This window comes from Portunus trituberculatus, chromosome 44 (genome assembly GCF_017591435.1).
Source record: "Portunus trituberculatus isolate SZX2019 chromosome 44, ASM1759143v1, whole genome shotgun sequence".
In the NCBI taxonomy this organism is placed as follows: Eukaryota; Metazoa; Arthropoda; class Malacostraca; order Decapoda; family Portunidae; genus Portunus; species Portunus trituberculatus.
This window is the reverse complement of record NC_059298.1, coordinates 1,727,501-1,750,000: the sequence shown is the minus strand read 5'-3', so window position 1 is coordinate 1,750,000 and position 22,500 is coordinate 1,727,501. Positions and strand designations below refer to the sequence as shown.

At 41.8% G+C, this 22,500-nt stretch overlaps 2 protein-coding genes and 3 pseudogenes across 2 annotated transcripts in view; 4 read left to right on the top strand and 1 right to left on the bottom strand.

Moving 5' to 3' along the window:
- The window catches only part of LOC123518981 (compound eye opsin BCRH2-like), a 1,681-nt gene extending 1,241 nt beyond the window's left edge, over positions 1-440 (top strand). The window contains exon 2 of the mRNA XM_045280085.1: positions 1-440. This exon is cut by the window's left edge and continues 46 nt beyond it. Coding sequence (XP_045136020.1) covers positions 1-170 — 170 coding nt within the window. The 3' untranslated portion in view covers positions 171-440.
- Positions 441-2,368: 1,928 nt separating this feature from the next.
- On the top strand, positions 2,369-4,048 carry LOC123518949 (annotated as a pseudogene).
- A 367-nt stretch (positions 4,049-4,415) lies between these two features.
- On the top strand, positions 4,416-5,070 carry LOC123519077. The gene is made up of 2 exons (XM_045280264.1): positions 4,416-4,512; positions 4,619-5,070. The coding sequence occupies exons 1-2, from the start codon at positions 4,416-4,418 to the stop codon at positions 5,068-5,070; spliced, it is 549 nt and encodes a 182-aa protein (XP_045136199.1).
- Positions 5,071-10,102: 5,032 nt separating this feature from the next.
- On the top strand, positions 10,103-11,930 carry LOC123518948 (annotated as a pseudogene).
- A 6,235-nt stretch (positions 11,931-18,165) lies between these two features.
- LOC123519003 lies at positions 18,166-20,475 on the bottom strand (annotated as a pseudogene).
- Positions 20,476-22,500: the final 2,025 nt, after the last annotated feature.

Below are 22,500 nucleotides of genomic sequence, written 5' to 3'. Positions count from 1 at the left end.
TGCCGGGTCTCATTTGCAAGACAGCATCCGTGTACAACCCTATCATGTTCGCCATCTCGCATCCCAAGTTCCGCCTGGCACTGATGGAGGTGTGGCCCTGGTTCTGCGTCCACGAGAATAAGGTCGATGACTCCAAGTCATCAGCGACAGAGACCGAAGGTGGCAAGTAAGATCGACGATCGAAGCCTGGAACTGCTGGTGAAAGACTATGTGTTGTTGATGGGACTCGAGATGGTCGTAATCCAGTGTGTTCTTGTACAACGACTCTGGACGACGACGACGACGACGATGATGCTGTAGTACAATGTTTGTTGTATACTTCTACATTACAGATGCTAATAGCAACGCACAGAATATTACAATCTATCCATGTACCTTGTCCTCTGACCCCTGCGTTTTCGAACGACTCTTAACGGCTATTAATAAAGATGAGCAATAAAGACAGTTTATGAATCAAACCTTAATATAAGTTCTGCACACGTAAATCGCACGTATTTACTGCCACTGATAACAGCAATAAAAGAAGCACTACAACAACATGCCCCGAGAGCACACGGCCTCCAGGGTCACCGAACTAAGACTGCTGAAAAGTGATAAATGGTAGCTTGGAAGGAGGAATGAATTACTCTGCTTAATGAAGAGATGTGAGAATCCACAGCTTTTGTATATTCTTCATTTTTCGTTGGCAAATTTATTCAATAAATTCTCTTACTTTTCGACGAATAGTTAGATTCTCTTTACTGATGTTTGAGATGACTTCTCCAATCGTCATCTGTGCTGCCAGATCTGGATTTCGAGTCAAAGACCCTTTTTCGGTAGCGGTGAAAATTGACGACAAAATCAAATTCAAATTTGAATTTGTGAAATCTATGTGTGCATGACCGAGAGGAGCGTTGGTTTCCTTCTCTCATTGGTCTTCCCCTGTGAAGGCGTTACATCTTTTCATGGACGGGAGGGTTTGTGTGACCTGAGTTTGTAGTATGTTGAACATCAGCTCCATGTTTACATGTCTAGTACGTCTAGTGTTTGAATGTGTCTTCCATCATTGCATGAATCAATGATTTCCGTGTTCTCTTCTAATACCTATTTTATTGGTGAAGTCTTGTTCTTATTATTTTAGGTGAGTCTTTGGGACACCTGATAATATGTAGTAGCTCAGAAGTCTTGTTACCTTCATAATCGTCATGCCGATGTAGGTTGTGCATAGGTGTTCACAGTTCCCACCTTTCCACGTGAATCTGTATACAACTTTAGGAAGATGATTCATTAATGAGAATCTCCTGCCCATATAAGCTCTCAATGTGTGTGTGTGTGTGTGTGTGTGTGTGTGTGTGTGTGTGTGTGTGTGTCTATATATATATATATATATATATATATATATATATATATATATATATATATATATATATATATATATATATATGTGTGTGTGTGTGTGTGTGTGTGTGTGTGTGTGTGTGTGTGTGTGTATGTATGTATGTATCGACTTCACACCACGTGACTTCAGCTCACCTCAAGATGATATCACGGATTATCAAAAGACGCCGTGATGGTTCGTCTTTCTATCTCTATCTCTCTCATATCTTTCGCAACGAAGTCTGTATGGCCAAAGAATCTGTTGTTTTTAATTGGCTTACCTACCTCGTATGGACGTCATCTAAATGGAAGTAAATCTCTTCAGTGTAATTTAGTAGCAGTCCAAGGTCAGTGTAGAGATAGTCTGCTTTCTTACTGTGTGAAGCATTCTTATGGGAGAAGGAAAACAATATCATTCCGTTACCTTAATGAAAGTTTCTTTTATGATAAGGATAGGGACGATATAAGTGCACAGAGCTTCATTAAGGTTGACAGTGGAGGAAGGATAATAGATGTCCATTGTGAGTACATGAACTGACTAGAGAAGGTCAGTCCTTATTTTGCACTCTTTGTTATTCTTCCGTTCTTATGTTCAACCTACTCCTAACACGACTATTCATCAACTGCTGAAGTAAACCGGTAACTGAATGTCGATAACGGTAAAGCTGGCGATAACATTATACTCGTAGTTAAAGTTGTTATACTTTGTTCTATTTAGAAACCCTATCTCTCTCTCTCTCTCTCTCTCTCTCTCTCTCTCTCTCTCTCTCTCTCTCTCTCTCTCTCTCTCTCTCTCTCTCTCTCTCTCTCTCTCTCTCTCTCTCTCTCTCTCTCTCTCTCTCTCTCTCTCTCTCTCTCTCTCTCTCTCTCTCTCTCTCTCTCTCTATCTATCTCTCTATCTATCTATCTCTCCTTTTCTTGTATTCTGTGTCTCTTTAATTCCTTCGGAGAACAAATGAACGTATAAGGTTTCAGCAATGAGGCATGGTCAGTATATATAGCCTGGACGCACACCACAAGCTGCACTCTCCGGCAAGTACTGGCGAGCGCCTGAACAGACCTCTGGAACAGACGGCTCCCTTTGGCCGATCATCATATCTGCTCAAAGCCACATCTTGTCCAGAAATGGCTCATACGATGATGAATGCCTCCTTGCCGCTTCCTTATGGCAGTAACCAGGTATCTTTTGGTTACCCCGAAGGGTACTCCCTCATGGACCTGGTTCCAGACGACGTGAAGCCCTTGATCCATCCTCATTGGAGCAACTTTCCTCCCGTCAACCCCATGTGGCACTACCTACTGGCCGGCATCTTCATCATCCTTGGCTTTCTCTCTTTCTTCGGTAACGGCATGGTCATGTATCTGTTCTCATGCAAGAAGAGTCTCCGCTCCCCCCGCCAACATGTTCGTGGTCAACTTGGCTTTCAGCGACTTCATGATGATGGTGTCACAGTTCCCCATGTACGTGGTGAACTGCTTTGAAGGCGGCTACTGGACCCTTGGTGCCTTTGCCTGCCAAATACACGCCTTCACAGGGGCAATCTTTGGACTCAACTCCCCTCCTGACACTGGCAGCCATCGGCTACGATCGCTACTGCGTCATCGTGAAGGCCTTCGACGGCGGTCACATCAGCTCAGGCAAGGCCTTCATTATGATCCTCTTCTGCTGGGGATACGCCACCGCTGTATCCATCTGGCCCTTCTTCGGGTGGAACGCCTACATTCCTGAGGGTATCCTCACTTCCTGTAGCTTCGACTACATCAGCCGAGACTGGGGCACCAGGTCCTTCGGCATCTTCCTGTTCGTGGTGTGCTTCTGCATCCCTCTCCTTCTCATCATCTTCGTCTACTCCCAGATCGTGGGTGCCATCCGTGCCCACGAGAGAGCTCTCCGCGAACAGGCCAAGAAAATGAACGTGCAAACCCTCCGTTCCAACGCAGACCAGAATAAGCAGAGTGCCGAGGTGCGCATCGCCAAGGTGGCCGTTGGCAACGTGTTCCTGTGGCTACTCACCTGGACTCCCTACGCCGCCGTGGTCTTGCTGGTGAGTTCTTGCCGTTATCTTTGATACCTTAGTAATATTGACTGGCAACTGGAGGGACTGTGAGCTTCTGTTTGTAGTAAGTAAGCGAAGAGCTGATTTGTAAGAATAGTGCAACACGGTTAGCTCCTGACACCTGGTAACACTTACATTTTCTGTTAACACAGGGTTTGTTTGGCGACCAGAACAAGCTGACGCCTCTCGTGTCAGCCTTGCCGGGTCTCATTTGCAAGACAGCATCCGTGTACAACCCTATCATGTTCGCCATCTCGCATCCCAAGTTCCGCCTGGCACTGATGGAGGTGTGGCCCTGGTTCTGCGTCCACGAGAATAAGGTCGATGACTCCAAGTCATCAGCGACAGAGACCGAAGGTGGCAAGTAAGATCGACGATCGAAGCCTGGAACTGCTGGTGAAAGACTATGTGTTGTTGATGGGACTCGAGATGGTCGTAATCCAGTGTGTTCTTGTACAACGACTCTGGACGACGACGACGACGATGATGCTGTAGTACAATATTTGTTGTATACTTCTACTTTACAGCTGCTATTAGTAACGCACAGAATATTACAATCTAGCCATGTACCTTGTCCTCTGACCCCTGCGTGTTCAAGCGACTCGTAATGGCTATTAATAAAGATGAGCACTAAAGACAGTTTATTAATCAAAATATAATGCAATTTTGGAGACCATTAAGAAGCCAAGCGATATGCTTAGATATCAATTTGTAGGTTGCAAGGAATTTTTCTCAATACAGTATACCGCAGACCAAGCTGTCTCCCCAGGTGTCTGCGCTGATGGATTCCTAACCAAAATTGTTTGAAGGCGTTAAATGTTGTTTGAAAGCAGTATTAAGGTCATCCTTCCAAGTGGTCAGACGTGTCTCTGATAGTGGCGTTGGGTCTCCTGTTAGTAGTGTGTGATCTGTTTGTTTGTTTACGTAGAGATGGACGCGTTCCCTTCTTTCCCTACGGTTTCGGTTGGGTGTGTTAATTCTCCTATCCTGTAGGCCTTCGTTATGAAGGTCTCAGAGGTAGAGGATGAATCCCATCGAACGATCTCGGAGGTGCGGGGGGAGTTTCGAGGGCGAATCTCTGACCTGCAGGGTCCTCAGGGCACGTCAGCGAGTGGAAAAGTCAAATTCCTTCGCTGTGTTGGAGGACATGGAGGAGGAGAGAGAGAAGGCAGAGGTGAGGAGGGCAGATGATTCCCTGCCCGCAGATAAGATTCTGGTAGTTGGTGACAGCCAGGTGAGACATTTGGACGCGGCGTTTTGTGCTAAGGACAGGAAGCGGATGACGAGAGTGTGCTTACCCGGTGCTGGAATCGAAAGGATAAGTGCTCAGTTAGACACGTGTTTGGCGGACGGGACCAAACCCATTGTTTTCCTCATCGCGGGGGGAAATGACATTTGTAAGGTAAGGAGTGAGGAGCTGTTTAGGAGATTTAAGGAGGCTTTGGCTAAAATTAGGAATAAGGATGCAACCCCTGTGGTATGTGGTGTGTTGCCAAGGAAGGAACTGGGAGGTGAATGGCTGTCCAGGGCTATTGCAGTGAATTGCAGATTTGCGGATCACTGCAGGAGCAATGGATGGGCGTTCATCAATAACTGGGACCTCTTTTATGGCAAAGACACCTTGTATACCAGGGATGGAGTGCATTTATCACGCTAAAGTGTTCGTGTTTTGGCTGGGACACTTGAAGGCGAGTTAAATGCACTCCGGCGCTTTTATCGTCAGTCAGGAGAGGGAAGGGACTTCGGTGATCCATAGGGATGAAAGAATAGTCAAATCTAGAAAAGTAACCAGCTTAGTAAATGAAGAATAGTTTAAATGTGTATGACACGAACTGTAGGAGTATTTTAAATAAGATAGATTAGCTAAGATGAGCAGTTTGTGTTGAAAATTTTGATATAATTGCATAAACAGAAACCTGGTTAGATATGTCAGGGAAGGTATTTGATCAGGAGGAGAAAATTGATGGTTATACACTTTTTCATAAGGATAGGGAAAACAGAAGAGGGGGATGAGTGGCCTTGTACGTCAAGGACACACTGCAATGTTGCATAAACAGCAGAATTAAGACAGATAGCAAAACAGAGTCTCTATGGGTAGATATTAAGGACGGGTCTCAATCAGTAGTAATGGGTTTAGTGTACAGGCCACCAAATGCTTCAGACCAAATAAACTCTTCCCTATGGGAGGAAATAAATAGAGCAGCCAGGTACAGTAAGGTATGTGTGGTAGGAGATTTTAACTATAGGAATGTTGATTGGAGCTTGATGGTGGGTAACAGGAAGCAGATGAGTTCATTAAGGTCATACAGGATAATTTTTAAAGCAAGTCATTTTAGAACCCACACGGGGAAACAATATTCTAGATTTCATTCTGACAAACAGGGAGGAGGCAGTTACACAGGTGGAGGTTGGTGGCCAGCTTGGTAACAGTGATCACAAAGAAATACGGTATACATTGAAAGGGCATGAAACTTTTAGAAAAAAGAACAATAGGAAAGTACCTGACTTCAGGAACGCTAATTTCGAGGGATTAAAGAAGTATTTACAAGGAGTGCTTGGCAAGGGGAAGGCAGAGATAGTCAGGTAAGGGTGGAAGGAAGGCAGGATCAGAGAAGGGGGGAGGTGAAGTCGGAGTGGGTGAGAGAGAGAGAGAGTGAGGCAGTAGTGCGAGTTGGATGAGGACATGAGAGGTATCCCGGTGAGCTGAGGGTTGGTGAAATTTATACTGATTTTCTAAATAAAATACATGAAGGTCAGATAGCTAACATTCCATATGAAATAATTCAATCACAAAGCAACGATCCTAAGTGGATGACAGACAGATAAAGCGTTGCATAGGGCAAAGAAGGAATATATATATAAGAGGCTAAAGGCAGATGAGGCTTTAAGGCCACTATACTATAAATTAGTAAGAAATGTTAAGAAGTTAACGAGGAAAGCTAAAAGTGAATATGAGTTGAGGGTAGCCAGTCAAGGGATTTTTTTTTCAGTAATACAAGACGAAAAGCAGAGAAGAAATAGGTCCCTTAAGGACAGCAAATGGGGAGAAGGTTAGTTCTGCGGAAGTGATTAGTAGAATTATGAACGAGTATTTTTTAACTGTCTTCACCCAGGAGAACACACAGGAAATCCCTGATACCGAACAGATATTTAGGGCAGAGGATAGTGAAAAGCTGATAGATATTTACATAACTAAGGGGATGGTAGAACAGGTTATAGATAAACTAAAGAAATTCAAGTCACCAGGACCTGATGAAATATATCCAAGGGTTCTAAAGGAATGCAAGGAAGTCGTCAGCGAGCCTTCAGCGGCACTTTTTAGGATGTCACTGGAGTCAGGTGAGGTACCGATAATGTGGAGAGAAGCTAATGTGGTTCCCATATTGAAGAAGGGAAATAAAACCCTAACATCTAATTACAGGCCTGTCAGTTTAACTTCAATTGTGGGTAAATTAATGGAATCAATAATAGCGAAAAACATTAGGGAACACCTAGACAAACACGGCTTGATAAATCAAACACAACATGGATTTACGAAGGGAAGTCGTGTCTTACAAACTTGTTGAGCTTTTATAGTAAGGTTTATGAGGCGGCAGATAAAGGTGATAATTATGACATTCTATACTTAGATTTCAGTAAAGCCTTTGACAAGGTACCTCACCAGAGGCTCTTAAAAAGGTTAAAGCACACGGTATAGAGGGTAGAATATTAGGCTGGATTAAAGCGTGGACGACAGGCGACAAAGGGTAGTAATTAATGGATCTAATTCCGAGTGGGAGAAGTAGTTAGTGGGTGCCACAGGGCTCAGTTTTAGGGCCATTATTATTTCTAATATATATCAACGACTTGGATAGTGGAATTAATAGTGATATCAGTAAATTTGCGGACGACACAAAGATAGGTAGATTAATTAGGTCCGATTCGGATGCCAAGGCTTTGCAGGCTGACTTGGATAGGATGAAAGAATGGACAGATAGATGGCAAATGCAGTTCAATATTAACAAGTGCAGGGTACTGAGCGTAGGTAGAGATAATCCAAGCAATAGGTACACGATAGATAACGTGGCACTAGGAAGTTCCAAGTATGAGAAAGATTTAGGAGTCATAGTTAGCTCTGATCTCGGTACAAGGAAGCAATGTATTGAGGCCAGAAATAAGGCGAATAGAGTATTAGGATTCATTTTTAGAAGTGTTAAAAGCAGGAGTCCTGAAGTAATACTAAAATTATACTTGGCGCTGGTCAGGCCACATCTTGACTATGCGGTACAATTCTGGTCCCCACATTTAGGAAGGACATAGCTCTGTTGGAGTCAGTGCAAAGGAGGATGACTAAAAGATACAGGGAATGAGGATATTCCTATGAAGAGAGACTGAAAAACTCAATTTGCATTCCTTAGAGAGACGTAGGTTAAGAGGAGACCTGATAGAAGTATTTAAGTGGTATAAGGGTTTTAACAAAGGGACATGAATGTAGTTCTTAGGATCAGTAGCGAGGACAGAACCAGAAATAATGGGTTTAAACTTGAAAAATTCAGGTTTAGGAAAGAAATGGGAAGAAACTGGTTTTCAAACAGAGTGGTTGATGAGTGGAACGGTCTCAGTGGTCATGTAGTCAGGGGTGAGTCAATAGGGAGCTTTAAAAGAAGGTTAGATAAGTTCATGGATGGGGATGATGGATGGAATTAGGTAGCCTTATAAGCTTCCTCTTTTCATGTTCTTACTTAAATTGTTATGTTTTAAAAAGTTTAGGGACAAATTGCTGCATGAGAATCGACGAGCATAGTTAGAGCCTGGAAATCTTTAAAAGTGGCCTCTTGACGAGAAAAGCTTGCCTCTTTTTTCAGTTATGTCGTGCATAATTGAGAGACATGTTAATCCATCGCTCACCTGTATCATCAACACGACTTTCCCATTTTATATATATATATATATATATATATATATATATATATATATATATATATATATATATATATATATATATATATATATATATATATATATATATATATATCGGACGGCCACTTGTCAAGGGGATAAAACAAATGCAATAAGATGAGTCCTAGTGAAGCGCTGGTTCTCATACAAATACAAAAGCGTTAGTCACAAATGCAGGATTGGCGTTTTGAAACATTGCTCTTGAAAGTTTTCAAGTCATAGAAAATTTGGAATACAGAAGCAGGCTGGAAGTTAGAGAGTTTATCAAAAAAAGGGTTAACTCTTGTATTAGAGACATGGCCAGAGAAGGGATGAGAGAAAAAAGAATGTCTACAACGAGGGCGCAGGAGGAAGGGAGGCATTCAGTTAGCAAGATCAGAAGAGAAACGGCCATTAAGATTGGAGAAAGCAAGAGAGACAATATTGTGACAATAAGATAAAGGCTAAAGACAATAAGTTAGAAGAGAAAAGTTTATAAGACGAAAAGCTTTTGATTCCACCCTCTCTAAAAAAAATGGTATGAGCGCAGCCTTTATTAAGAAGCATACTTCATACATGGACTGATATGGTCCTGTATAGAGTTATCAGCTGGGGAAGAGACGATGAAAAGTTTCCAGTTTCGATTGTAAGTAAGGAGAGACCGAAGATGTTTACTGTAGAAGAGGGGACAGTTAAGTGTTACTGAAGAAAGGATATTTATATGGAAGGTTGTGTCGAGTTTATATATGAAATAATTGAGTTCTTTAGGCATTGAACAATACTAAGTGTCCACTGCCGCAATTAGACATTTAAGAATGGTAAGAAGTCAGGCGTTCTGAGATATCCTCGGTGAAATGTTTAAATGATAAACGTTGTACATTTATAAAAAGACATGGAGATTCACAGGGTGGTATCATCAGTATAGTGTTGGATAAAACAGATAATTTGGTTTTACGACCCATTCATGAATAACAGGAAGAGAGAGAGGTACACGACAAAACCCTAAAAAAACAACTGTTAATTGATTTATAACAGTTTCCAAACAGATTATTTATATATATATATATATATATATATATATATATATATATATATATATATATATATATATATATATATATATATATATATATATATATATATTTAATGGAGAGGTCCTTTTCGGCTCTCGCCAATGTTTCCAGTAGACGAGTGCAACTTCTGGAGCGTGTGTGTGCTTTATATGCTAGAGGTGTCTGATTGCAGAGGCCTTACAACACCAAGTTTTATACCGCTTAGAGAGAGAGAGAGAGAGAGAGAGAGAGAGAGAGAGAGAGAGAGAGAGAGAGAGAGAGAGAGAGAGAGAGAGAGAGAGAGAGAGAGAGAGAGAGAGAGAGAGAGAGAGAGAGAGAGAGAGAGAGAGAGAGAGAGAGAGAGAGAGAGAGAGAGAATATATATATCCAAATATATGTATATATATATATATATATATATATATATATATATATATATATATATATATATATATATATATATATATCTCTCTCTCTCTCTCTCTCTCTCTCTCTCTCTCTCTCTCTCTCTCTCTCTCTCTCTCTCTCTCTCTCTCTCTCTCTCTCTCTCTCTCTCTCTCTCTCTCTCTCTCTCTCTCTCTCTCTCTCTCTCTCTCTCTCTCTCTCTCTCTCTCTCTCTCTCTCTATAAGGCCAAATGCTTGGTTTTGTAAGGTCTCTGCAATCAGGCACAGCGGACATATAAAGCACACACACACACTACAAGCTGCACTCGTCTCCAGGAAACATTGGCGAGAGCCGAAGAGGACCTCACCATCAAACAGCTTCCTCTGCTTCATCATACATGCTGAAAGCCACAACTCACAAAATGGGCTTTACTCCCGTAATGGCTCAGAGGATGATGAATGCCTCCTTGCCGCTTCCTTACGGCAGCAACCAAGTAGCTTTTGGTTACCCTGAAGGGTACTCCCTCATGGACTTGGTTCCTGATGACGTGAAGCCCTTGATCCATCCTCACTGGAGCAACTTTCCTCCCGTCAACCCCATGTGGCACTACCTACTGGCCGGCATCTTCATCATCCTTGGCATTCTCTCTTTCTTCGGTAACGGCATGGTCATGTATCTGTTCTCGTGCAAGAAGAGTCTCCGCTCGCCCGCCAACATGTTCGTGGTCAACTTGGCTTTCAGCGACTTCATGATGATGGTGTCACAGTTCCCCATGTACGTGGTGAACTGCTTTGAAGGCGGCTACTGGACCCTTGGCGCCTTTGCGTGCCAGGTACACGCCTTCACAGGGCAATCTTTGGACTCAACTCCCTCCTGACACTGGCAGCCATCGGCTACGATCGCTACTGCGTCATCGTAAAGGCATTCGACGGCGGTCACATCAGCTCAAGCAAGGCCTTCATTATGATCCTCTTCTGCTGGGCATACGCCATTGCCATACCCATCTGGCCTTTCTTTGGGTGGAACGCCTACATTCCTGAGGGCATCCTCACTTCCTGTAGCTTCGACTACATCAGCCGAGACTGGGGCACCAGGTCCTTCGGCATCTTCCTGTTCGTGGTGTGCTACTGCATCCCTCTCCTCATCATCACCTTCGTCTACTCCCAGATCGTGAGCGCCATCCGTTCCCACGAGAGGACGCTGCGTGAACAGGCAAAGAAAATGAACGTGCAAACCCTCCGTTCCAACGCAGACCAGAATAAGCAGAGTGCCGAGGTGCGCATCGCCAAGGTGGCAGTTGGCAACGTGTTCCTGTGGCTACTCACCTGGACTCCCTACGCCGCCGTGGTCTTGCTGGTGAGTTCTTGCCGTTATCTTTGGTATCTTAGTAATATTGACGGGCAATTGGAAGGACGGTGAGTTATTGTTTGTAGTAAGTAAGCGAAGAGCTGATTTGTAAGAATAGTGGAACACCGTTAGCTCCTGACACCTGATAACACTTACTATTTCTGTTGACACAGGGTTTGTTTGGCGACCAGAACAAGCTGACGCCTCTCGTGTCAGCCTTGCCGGGCCTCATTTGCAAGACAGCATCCGTGTACAACCCTATCATGTTCGCCATCTCGCATCCCAAGTTCCGCCTGGCACTGATGGAGGTGTGGCCCTGGTTCTGCATCCACGAGAATAAGGATGATGACTCAAAGTCGACAAAGACAGAAGATTGTGAGACTAAATAGTCTTTTGGTCATACAGAAAACCTTTGTCGATCTTTGGTGATTCTGGAAACTCATCTTGATATTTGACTACGCTGAAGGACTTTCCATATGGGTAGCTGATACAGAGGTTGTGGAAATCTTTATTGAATCTCAGCTCTTGCACCAGCTATCCATAAAAACCACTTGTTGCTATTTTTCCTTAACCTTTTTTTTTTTTTTTTTTTTTGCGATACTGACCATTAGCCATGAAAGAGAAGGAGCGGAGTGGAATGTTGGTTGGTATCTTATAATCTTAAGATGCAAATGTAAAACACAAAAAAAAAAAAGCAAATAAAGAAGCAAAAAAAATGCTCATGTGAAAAAATTGTGCGAATTAAAAAAAAAAAAAGTCACATCAGGTGTACTGTGTTATGGCAACTCATTCATTAAAATTGCTAATTGTGTCAAATTCTTTTTTAATATTCTCCTCGCCGGTATCGCTCTAACGTGATGGAAATGGGAAAGTCCAACACACACACACACACACACACACACACACACACACACACACACACACACACACACACACACACACAAAAGCTCACTCCTGCCGGACACAGATAAGGGGAAAAAGAAAGTTAGCAGTTCTCTTACCCTTATATCATCCACACATTATTGAAATCAAGCTTGAAAATATCATTCTTACTTTTCTAAACTTTCGCTAACTAGGGATTTTCAAAAGGATATCTATGACACGCTTATTAGAGAATTGTGTTTATCTTTTATTTTGCATGAGAACTTTTCTTTCAGCTTCTTACGATCTCACTCCACTTCTCTCATCTTCACCTAACCTCATACAGTTTCTCTCACCCTCATTCATCTTCACTCAGCTTCATTCAGCTTCATCCATTATTTATCGTTGTTCTATCTCATTCGATCTTACATCTGTCTCTTTCATTGTCACTAAACCTAATTCAACTTCACTCATCCTTACCTAACCTCACCCAAGCTCACTGAACCTTCTATCTTTGTAGGCACCATCTTTCGCCACTACTATAATTCTGTATACTGAAGCCATTGCTGATAATGTTATTATGTACTGTGCCCACCGGCGGTTGCAGTAATAATAGCTGACCCAAACTTCTTCTGTGTCCTGCAGGTAGTTCTTGTTGTCCCACACCTACATGATAGTCTTGAGAAATATTTGACCTTGAGTAAATACAGACGAGCGACTGACTGTCTATCTTACAGCGAGAGAGGTCAACCATTTTATATCACATCCGAAATATTGTGGGAGTATGGACAGGGTTTCCACTCACACTGCTCTTTTGAACAGCGTAGGATCGAAAGCTTTTAGACTTAGCAAATCATCTCTTCTAAAATTCAAACAAATATTGCCTCTTATTCATTGACATTCAACTGGTTCCCTGTTTTACGCTAAACATCTCCTTTACTTGTAATCGAAACTGGAATTTTCTCTCAACCTCTGTCTTATTTTTTCGTCCATGACTTTCCCGAAACAAAGTGGTGTTGTAAACCATCTTAGTATAGGTAGTTTCTTTACGTCTATCATGAAAGTATTTTTTTTTTTTCGGTTTACGTCCGGTTCCCCTATTACATTAGGGCTAGGACGGTGTCTCCTGCCAGAGAAGTCAGGAGGAGTTTGGTTTTGGCATTTGGGAACCGTTACCCCGAGTGGATGCCTTTCCTAACCTCGGACTGTGACCAGGATTCGAACCCGTGCTCTTAAGAACCCTGAGGCACACAAAGCGCGCGCGGTCCCACATAAAATTTTTACATTTTTTATAGTATAAGAAAAACATTATTTTAGCTGTAACACTTCTGTTTTCTACCTTTTTCCTTTGACATGTACATGAATGCAGAAGTTATCTCCATATCTACAGTTGTTGTTGTTATGGTCTATAGCGCTTGTAGGCATACTTGAAGAGTATATGTGGGAAACGCTGTTAAGCTTCCGCCATTAGTGGTGCGGACAATTTTATCTATAGTGGTACCCTTATTAGGGCCCATATCACCACCCAAGTGCATCTTTGGTGTGTGTAACCACCTAGAACCTGGGTGTCATTGGTGATACGTAGGTAACTTAAAACACTCGACAAATGACATAGCTTCAAAGCGGCATGTGGTGGGATACGAACCTACGCGTGGACATCTGCCCGATCCCACGCTCACCACCTTATCCACTACGCCACCGCCTCCCTAGATGTACATGTAAGATACTATTTGTTTTGTTTCATACAGTTGAACAAAAAAAATCTTTTTGCACTGAAATATGATAAATTATGATAAAATTCAAGTCGTTGTCTGTATTCTAGGACCTAGCTCTACTGATCTTGCTAACTGCTTGCCTTCCCCTCCTGCGGCCTCGCTGCACAAGGTTTTCTTCTTCCTCTCACCTCCATTCTGTCCAATTCTCTAATGCAAGAGTTAATCAGTATTCTCAATCATTCATACCTTACTCTGGTAAACTCTGGAACTCCCTGCCTGCTTCTGTATTTCCATCTTCCTACGAATTGACTTCTTTTAAGAGGGAGGTTTCAAGACATTTGTCCCTCATTTCTGGATAACTCTGATGAACTCTAGGGGCACTGGCAACCCAGTGGGCCTTTTTTACATTTCTTGTTACCCTTAGCCAGTTTCCTATCCTGCATAAAAAAAAAACTGTTGCTATGGAGACAGATCTTAACGATCTGTGTATAAATGTAAAGAAATTTTTCAATATTCATCTCCATTTCTTCAAGTATATTTCTTCTGAATTTCAAATTTCTTGTAACAATAGATGAATATTACTAAAAACTTCAACCTTGCTGTATGACTTCTCGAAATGCAATATTTTCTTGTGTAAAGATTAGCTACTTTGTTTGTTTTTCACCATACTTCTTTTCTAGTGAGTTTTATGTTACTGGTGGATGGGATCAATGCTCCCACAGCTCTCAGGTGAAGTGTTATTCTAAATTATTTATCATGATACATCTGAGGTACCATTCGTAAATGCTACAAAAAATTGTTCCTAAGTGTTTTTGCTTGCACTATCCACGGAATCTGGTGATGGACATTCTACTTACCGATTATTATGTGCTAAATTAGTATCTCAATGTTTTCAGAGTTATGTACAGTCTTTTGATACATATTTAATTTGATATATCTTCCACTGGTTTCTGCAGGGATTATGTTTTATCTGGCAAATCCCCAAAAGAGTCCGGCAATTATTATTTGTGTTGACAGGACATTGTGAAGGCTGAAACTGTATGAAAATAAAAAGAAGAATGGCCAATATCAGACAGACTGACTTATCCAAAACAACCAACAACCCCCGAGTCTGGAGATATAAGTTTGTAGTGCTATTGTAAATCCACAGTCAATACTTGTGTCATGGTTGATTTCTTGAACATATCAGGAAAGAAAACAAGGCGTGAAAAAATTGGTTGCCTTTCCAAAGATGAGAGCGATGTAAATAGACAAACGGCAACTCAGGGAAGGCTTTGGAAGACATGATGTTAATAGACAATCTTCGTCAGTATCTCGCTAAGATTTGACATCAAAACATGGTTGTCTCTTTGATGTTCATAATCAAAGTGAAAGATAAAATTCGAAATACTGGAAATCAACTTGTAATATAAAGGTGATTGAAATACGGATCTTATGTAGGGACACTATTCTTATGCAAAAGGGGAAGCTGACCAAGAGCAACAAAAATAAAAAGGCCCAATTGATTACCAGTTCCCTTAAAGAGTAATAGAATCAGCCAAAAGTCTGTGACAAATATCCTGAAACCTCCCTCTTAAAAGAAATCGAGTTATATCTATAGTTGATATGTACTTAGGTACTAAAGAACGTCGAGCTGTACCTGGCTATAGGATTGTCTGCTAAAACAATCATGAGTGTGAAATATGTTATACATAATTCCTTCACGTGAAACAAACTTAGTTTGGGTTTATACTTCCTGGATGTAAACAAAACAGTAGCCTTCTCATGGGTTCTTTCTTCTTGCTAAAAAAAATTCTCCATCTTCTGACACTCAACTACTGATAATGGAATCCCTCTGGTGCATTGTGTTGTTAAAGTTTAGTATATTTCGTATCCAGCACGATTCGGCCCGTGGTCTTGGCTGTAAACTATTTCGTCCACCAATTCTTGATTCTTTAAAAGCATTACTGATTAGAGTTGGGTTAGACTTCATCAAGTGAAACACGTTCATTAATGAGATTTCTGGGAAATTTTACACAAAGAAACGTGCGGAAAGACACGATCCCCAAAGCGAAGGTGCCTCTGGCGTTTTGCCTCTGTCAGTTGGGGGGACCTGAGGAGGTATTATGCTGATTTTTCCTGGAATGATTATTGCTTCCGTGTCAGAGACCCATCTCATTGTGCTGAACGCATAACAGAGGTGTTAGTATCTGGCATGGAGGCGTACATTCCTCATTCTTTTTCTCAACCTAAACCTTCTAAACCTTGGTTTAACTCAGCCTGTTCTCGTGCTATACATGATAGAGAGGTTGCCCACAAAAGGTACTTGAGCCTTCCATCTCCTGAATCTCATGCACTTTATATCTCTGCCCGGAATCATGCCAAGTCTGTTCTTCAACTTGCCAAACACTCTTTCATAAATAGGAAATGTCAAAATCTTTCAAACTCAAACTCTCCTCGTGACTTCTGGCATCTAGCCAAAACATCTCAAATAACTTCACTTCTTCATCTTTCCTCCTTTATTTCATCCTGATGGCACCACTGCCATCTCTTCTGTCTCTAAAGCTGAACTCTTTTCTCAAACCTTTGCTCACAACTCCACCTTGGACGATTCTGGGCTTGTCCTCCTCTCCTCCTCCCTCTGACTATTTCATGTCTACAATCAAAATTCTTCGTAATGATGTTTTCCATGCCCTTGCTGGCCTAAACCCTCGGAAGGCTTATGGACCTGATGGGGTCCCTCCTATTGTTCTCAAAAACTGTGCTTCTGTGCTTGCACCTTGCCTGGCCAAACTCTTCCAACTTTGTCTATCGACTTCTACCTTTCCTTCCTGCTGGAAGTTCGCCTACATTCAGCCTGTTCCTAAAAGGGTGACCGTTCTAACCCCTCAAACTACCGTCCTATAGCTTTAATCTCTTGCTTGTCTAAAGTTTTTGAATCTATCCTGAATAGGAAGATTCTCAAACATCTGTCACTTCACAATCTTCTGTCTGATCGCCAGTATGGCTTCCGTCAAGGTCGCTCTACTGGTGATCTTCTGGCTTTCCTTACTGAGTCTTGGTCATCCTCTTTTAGAGATTTCGGTGAAACTTTTGCTGTTGCGTTAGACATATCAAAAGCTTTTGATAGAGTCTGGCATAAAGCTTTGATTTCAAAACTGCCCTCCTACGGCTTCTATCCTTCTCTCTGCAACTTTATCTCAAGTTTCCTTTCCGACCGCTCTATTGCTGCTGTGGTAGACGGCTACTGTTCTTCTCCTAAACCTATTAATAGTGGTGTTCCTCAGGGTTCTGTCCTGTCACCCACTCTCTTTCTATTATTCATTAATGACCTTCTTAACCAAACTTCTTGCCCTATCCACTCCTACGCTGATGATACCACCCTACATCTTTCCACGTTCTTTCAGAGACGTCCAACCCTTCAGGAAATCAACAGATCACGCGGGGACGCCACGGAACGCCTGACTTCCGATCTTTCTAAGATTTCCGATTGGGGCAGAGAAAATCTAGTAGTTTTCAATGCCTCAAAACTCAATTCCTCCATCTATCAACTCGACACAACCTTCCAGACAACTATCCCTCTTCTTCAATGACACTCAACTGTCTCCTCTTCCACAATGAATATCCTCGGTCTGTCCTTTGCTCATAATCTTAACTGGAAACTTCACATCTCATCTCTTGCTAAAACAGCTTCTATGAAGTTAGGTGTTCTGAGGCGTCTCCGACAGTTTTCTCGCCCTCCAACTGCTTACTCTGTATAAGGGCCTTATCCGTCCCTGTATGGAGTACTCTTCGCATGTTTGGGGGTTCCAGTCACACAGCTTTGCTTGATAGGGTGGAATCGAAAGCTCTTCGTCTCATCAACTCCCTCCTCTGACTAACTGTCTTCAGTCTCTTTCTCACCGCCGAAATGTTGCATCCCTTTCTATATTTTATCGCTATTTTCATGGTAACTGTTCTACTGATCTTGCTAACTGCATGCCTCCCTCCTCCTGCGGCCACGCTGCACAAGGCTTTCTTCTTCCTCTCATCCCTATTCTGTCCAACTCTCTAATGCAAGAGTTAACCAGTACGCTCAATCATTCATCCCTTTCACTGGTAAACTCTGGAACTCCCTCCCTGCATCTGTATTTCCGAATTCCTACAACTTGTCTTCTTTTAAGAGGGAGGTATCGAGGCATTTGCTCCCCTAATTCTGGCTGACGGTTTTGGCACTTTTTGAAGTCTTTGGAGAGCCAGCGCTCAAGTGGGCCTTTTTCTAACTTTCTTTTTTTTTGCCCTTGGCTGGCCCTCTTCCCTACGTAAAAAAAAAAATAAATAAATAAATAAATAAATGGCGTTTGTCTATAATGATCCTAACACAACTGAATGACCATTTAAATGTCGATATTGATATCAACACGACATTTGATTATTTAGTCATTACACTTGCAGAGAATTGTTTGGCACAACACTAAGAAAGGCGACTTTTTATGGTGGATATGTAAACTTACATATTCATGGGTGAAATTGTAATTAATTCAGTCATGATTTCTATAAGTTTTGGAGGTTTACAGTATCGCATGATGACAAGAGTGACAGCAACAGACCCACAACGATTACCGATAAACATTACAAATGACAGTATGGATGTGATGAATGACAAGTAGAATAAATAGGCTGTGTGGCACAATGTCTGACAGGACAGGATTGAAGAAAGGAAAGAATCAACAGAAAGTCAGCTAATTACTGGTCAGACTCATGCAATTTCTCTCAGAGATTGTGACAGTGAATATGTTAAGATAGTATTGGATAACTTAAAGTAATGTGAAGTGGGTGGATATGGTGTTTTTGTCATGGTTACCTATACAGAACATTCTTTATATCTGTCGCAAGAATAAAGTTGAAATATCACGTAATGGCTAAACAAATCCTCAAAATGCATAAGTGTATAGAACATTTTCACCTCTGTCAGTATCCGTAACAAGAAATGTAATATACTTAGTAAGTTTCATTAATCAGTCGCCATAATAAGATACCAATACGAATTTCTTTTTTTTTTTTTTTTTATCTGCACATTTTTCATATCAGCATTTTTGTGTGTTTTTTTTATTTGCATTTTTTTTCGCCTTTTTCGTATGCATCTTCTTAAAATTATAAGATACTAACCACCATTCCACTCCGCTCCTTCTCTTTCATGGCTAATGGTCAGTATCGCAAACAAAGGTCAAGGAAAAATAGCAACAAGTGGTTTTTATGGATAGCTGGTGCAAGAGCTGAGATTCAATAAAGATTTCCACAACCTCTGAATCAGCTATCCATATGGAAAGTCCTCCAGCGTAGTCAAAGATCAAGATGAGCTTCCAGAATCACCAAAGACCGACAAAGGTTTTCTGTATGGCCAAAAGACTATTTGGTCTCACTATCTTCGGTCTTTGTCGACTTTGAGTCATCATCCTTATTCTCGTGGACGCAGAACCAGGCCACACCTCCATCAGTGCCAGGCGGAACTTGGGATGCGAGATGGCGAACATGATAGGGTTGTACACGGATGCTGTCTTGCAAATGAGGCCCGGCAAGGCTGACACGAGAGGCGTCAGCTTGTTCTGGTCGCCAAACAAACCCTGTGTCAACAGAAATAGTAAGTGTTATCAGATGTCAGGAGCTAACGGTGTTCCACTATTCTTACAAATCAGCTCTTCGCTTACTTACTACAAACAGGAACTCACCGTCCTTCCAATTGCCCGTCAATATTACTAAGATACCAAAGATAACGGCAGGAACTCACCAGCAAGACCACGGCGGCGTAAGGAGTCCAGGTGAGTAGCCACAGGAACACGTTGCCAACTGCCACCTTGGCGATGCGCACCTCGGCACTCTGCTTATTCTGGTCTGCGTTGGAACGGAGGGTTTGCACGTTCATTTTCTTGGCCTGTTCACGCAGCGTCCTCTCGTGGGCCCGGATGGCGCTCACGATCTGGGAGTAAACGAAGATGATGAGGAGAAGAGGCATGCAGTAGCACACCACGAACAGGAAGATGCCGAAGGACCTGGTGCCCCAGTCTCGGCTGATGTAGTCGAAGCTACAGGAAGTGAGGATACCCTCAGGAATGTAGGAGTTCCACCCGAAGAAGGGCGGGATAGATACGGAAATGGCGTATCCCCAGCAGAAGAGGATCATAATGAAGGCCTTGCCTGACCTGATGTGACCGCCGTCGAAGGCCTTCACGATGACGCAGTAGCGATCGTAGCCGATGGCTGCCAGTGTCAGGAGGGAGTTGAGTCCAAAAACTGATCCCGTAAAAGCATATATCTGGCAGGCAAAGGCACCATGTATCCAGTAGCCGCCTTCAAAGCAGTTCACCACGTACATGGGGAACTGTGACACCATCATCATGAAGTCACTGAAAGCCAAGTTGACCACGAACATGTTGGCGGGCGAGCGGAGACTCTTTTTGCACGAGAACAGATACATGACCATGCCGTTACCGAAGAAGGAGAAAAAGCCAAGGATGATGAAGATGCCGGCCAGTAGGTAGTGCCACATGGGGTTGACGGGAGGAAAGTTGCTCCAATGAGGATGGATCAAGGGCTTCACGTCATCAGGAACCAAGTCCATGAGTGAGTACCCTTCGGGGTAACCAAAAGGTGCTTGCAATTGGTTGCTTTCATAGGGAAGTGGTAAGGAGGCATTCATCATCGTATGAGCCATTTCAGGACTTGATGTGGCTATCAGGGTGTATGATGATTTGCCAGAGGGAGCCGTTTGTTGGAGAGGTGTCGGTAGGCGCTCGCTGGTACTTACCGGAGACGAGTGCAGGTTGTGATGCGCGCCAGGGTTTTATATACCCGCCGTGCCTTACCAAGTACGGAGGTAGAGAGAGAGAGAGAGAGAGAGAGAGAGAGAGAGAGAGAGAGAGAGAGAGAGAGAGAACTGTCCCATGTAATATACATAACCACCTGTTTAAATTAAAAAAAAAAAAGAGAGAGAGAGAGAGAGAGAGAGAGAGAGAGAGAGAGAGAGAGAGAGAGAGAGAGAGAGAGAGAGAGGAATAAAGGAAAAAAACATGAAAAGAAAGAAAATGAGAAAGCAAAGAGACACGATAAAAACCATTGAGAAGAAGCATGAAAGGAGAGGAGAGAAGGATAGTGGACAAGGAATGGAAAATGTCAGGTATAGGAAACTTTCAAACATTATTAAATTTCTAAAAAGATATTGACATTTAGTGAAAAAAAAAGCTGCAAGATTTAAAATTGTTGGTGGTAATTCTCCAATAAGGTGTTAAATTCTAATAGAGATATCAATTACTAAACTACAAAACATAATATACAGCACTGAATTAGTTTTAAAATATAATACAGACATATGTTTTAGCTGAAAACAGAAAAATTAATTCCAAGACAGAAATCTGTTCACGAAAAAAAAGTGTTATGGAGGCAAAAAAGAAAGAACATGCTATTTTTATAAGAGAAAATTGATGAGGAATACTGAAATTATTACTGACACAATTTGGAACAAAATTAATAAATAAAGTTGAAAAGCTCAGTAGAAAAAAGTTAAGAAAAATAAAAGAAAAAGAGTCAAATCAAATAAAAAAAAATAGTAAATCAGAAAAGCAAAATCACGTTAGTCCTTCAGCTGCCCTGACAACTCCCCTCCAGAAACAATGAAGTCACTGGAAAACTAAAATATAAATAAATAAAAAGACTAAAAATACGTGGCACTCCAGCTCACACCTCCAATTCCAGGCGTGAAGGAGTGAATCTCAGTCCACCTTGGCATTCCTACAGATCAGAAAGTGATAAATGGAAGTTCTCTGTGATCAATATATTTTCTATAGGCACATTTACCTCCTGATTTCCTTCTCTCCATGAGCAGTATAAACTTTTAACTGTTCATTGTGTTGATGCAAAACTTCCCAAACATTCCTTTTTTTTCTCAGTGCTCATCTCTAAATTCTTCTCAAAGCGTACTAGATTATTTTCATTAAGGATTAGAGAGCTTAATAGTCGTAGGAAAAAGCTGTAGAGTATATGTGAAAATAAAAAGTGACACCATTGAGAGACAGCTTGTTGAAATATGAGAGAAATATCAGCAGTAAATTTATCATTTTGTAGCGTGCAAACCAAATTAATCGTGTGTTTAACGTGTAAAGAGCTATTCTTATATTTTGCCCTCACGAATGACAATTAAAAGTTGAACATTTTAGGAGAGAAGAAAGCTGAAAATTTACTTAAGGGAAGAGAGAGAGAGAGAGAGAGAGAGAGAGAGAGAGAGAGAGAGAGAGAGAGAGAGAGAGAGAGAGAGAGAGAGAGAGAGAGAGAGAGAGAGAGAGAGAGAGAGAGAGAGAGAGAGAGAGAGAGGTGAGTTTTTAGAAGAATGAGAAGGATGGAGATGCAACATAAAGAAAAGACTAATGAAAAGAAAAAGCGTAGTTGGAAACGATGGACAAAAAAGAAAGAAGAGAAAATCAAGTTGGAGGCACATGAGAAAACAAGATTGGGGAGCATCATAAACCTAGTGGTATTTGGAAGCTTTGCCGTCATCATGAGAAAAAGAGGTTTGGTGTGATTACAGGTAAAGATTATTATTAGATTAGGTTAAGCTAGGTTAGGTTAGGCTAGGCTAGGTTAAGTTAGGTTGGGTTATGTTAGGTTAGGTTAAGTTAGGTTAGGTTACGTTAGGTTAGGTTAGGTTAAGTTAGGTTGGGTTAGGTTAGGTTAGGTTAGGTTAGGTTAAGTTAGGTTAGGGTTAGGTTAGGTTAAGTTAGGTTGGGTTATGTTAGGTTAGGTTAAGTTAGGTTAGGTTAGGTTAGGTTAGGTTAGGTTAGGTTAGGTTAGGTTAGGTTAGG